Source organism: Phaethon lepturus, unplaced genomic scaffold (assembly GCF_000687285.1).
Source record: "Phaethon lepturus isolate BGI_N335 unplaced genomic scaffold, ASM68728v1 scaffold26672, whole genome shotgun sequence".
Taxonomy (NCBI): Eukaryota; Metazoa; Chordata; class Aves; order Phaethontiformes; family Phaethontidae; genus Phaethon; species Phaethon lepturus.
The window spans coordinates 3,971-5,545 of NW_010524904.1; the positions used below are offsets into that span (position 1 = coordinate 3,971).

Here is a 1,575-nt window from a genome sequence, read left to right on the forward strand (position 1 = left end):
CGGCGGCGCCCGCGCCGCCCCGCCCCCGCCTGCCACTGCCTGTTTCCCTCAGGGAGCTGGCCACATGGTGCCCATGGACCGGCCACTTGCTGCCTTCACCATGTTCAGCCGCTTCATTAAGAATGAGCCTTACTAGGAGCTGTGGAGGCAGTGTGTGATGCCCGGCTGCCCTCGCCACCCAGCACCTCCCACACAGCCCGTCCTCATTGCCGCTCAGCTGTGCCTGGGCATCCTGCGCCACGGAACAAGTCACTCCTTGCAGCTGGCGGGGCTCCCGGCTGCAGCCCAGGGGCTCTGCCCAGCCCTGCAGGACAGCACCCGGCTCGACAGGGTGGGGGATGTGGCTGCCTGTGGTGGGAGGGGGGCATAGGCTGGGAGGCAAGAAGTCCCAGGGGCTCTGTCTTTGCTGGGTGAGGAGTCGTGCCCCTGCTGCAGCTGCCTCCTCGCTTGTGGCTTCCTGTCTCGCCTCCTCCCTGTCTGGGGAGGCAGCTGCTTCCCTCCTGGGAAGGGAGCAGTCCCCACCACTTCCCCTCTGCCCCGCAGCCCCTGCACGCACGCAGCCCTGGGCAGGCTCTGAGGCAGCTGCCCCCTGCTAGGAAAGCACAGTTCACATGGTGGCTGCAGGCAGCTGGGCGCTGCTCCTGTGGGGACTTTCTGCTCCCCTCCAAACCACTCCCACATCTGATCCCGGTGAAGGAGGCTTACCATGAAGACAATCCCACCACCCGCTCACTGCCTGGGGCACGCAGTACTTCTAGGAACTCTCAATAAACTGTCTGAACAAGGTGGTTCTGCTCCTCACTGCCCTGCTCCTTGAACGGCTCTGCTACCCCCTGCTTTGCTTTCCTTAGCTCTCTGAGGAGTACCACTACGCACCGAGGATCCAGCAGAGGTGAGTGCTGACATGCCATGCTGGGAGCCAGGGCCTGTGCCCTCCTCTGCAGGGGGTCGCTGAGGCATGGAAACAAGCCACCCACAAGAGCAGGGGAAGTGCAGTTGTTCTGAGCTCTTCTGCCACTGTTCTGAGCTGTGTCTGCCTCCCAAGTACCTGAGCCGGGGGAGCAGCGCTGTCTGCCCCCTTCCCCATCTCTCCCCACGTGCTGGCAGCTGTGCAGTCTGGCATAGGCACGTCCTCTGAGCAATGAGGCCGCACAGGTTAGAGTCAAGTTGTTTATTAGTGTAATGAGAAGGGGTGCAGCAGGGGTTCCCAGAGCAGCCGTCTCCACCTTGCTGCTACCCACCAGGGCACAGGCACCCTGCAGGACACACCAGTGGTACCAGGAAAGCTGCTTTCTACCTACAGTCTACGGGTCCAGCCCGGGATCTGCCCTTGGTCCGGGGTGAAGGAGCGAGTGGGGAGAAGAGCTAGAGCTGGCGGGTGTCCATGCTGGGCTCCGCAAGCCTTGAGCTGGAGTAGGCGGGGGTGGTAGGGACTGGGCGGTATTTCTCAATCACCTCCCGCAGCCCCTTGGAGAAGTGGAGATCAGCTCCCACTGTGAGGAATCCCTGCAGAGGGGAAGAGGATTAGCACAAGGCTGAGTGTGGCTGCACCCTGCCCCAGCAGGACATGGGTCC

At 62.9% G+C, this 1,575-nt stretch overlaps 2 protein-coding genes across 2 annotated transcripts in view; one reads left to right on the forward strand and one right to left on the reverse strand.

Annotated features, from left to right (window-relative positions):
- The window catches only part of CTSA (cathepsin A), a gene marked incomplete at its 5' end in the record, with an annotated part of 4,098 nt that extends 3,962 nt beyond the window's left edge, over positions 1-136 (forward strand). The window contains one exon of the mRNA XM_010282597.1: positions 53-136. Within this exon, the coding sequence (XP_010280899.1) occupies positions 53-136 (84 nt within the window). The remainder of the gene's footprint in view (positions 1-52) is intronic.
- Positions 137-1,365: 1,229 nt separating this feature from the next.
- Positions 1,366-1,575, reverse strand: part of PLTP (phospholipid transfer protein) — a 4,362-nt gene continuing 4,152 nt past the window's right edge. The window contains exon 16 of the mRNA XM_010282598.1: positions 1,366-1,506. Coding sequence (XP_010280900.1) covers positions 1,366-1,506 — 141 coding nt within the window. The remainder of the gene's footprint in view (positions 1,507-1,575) is intronic.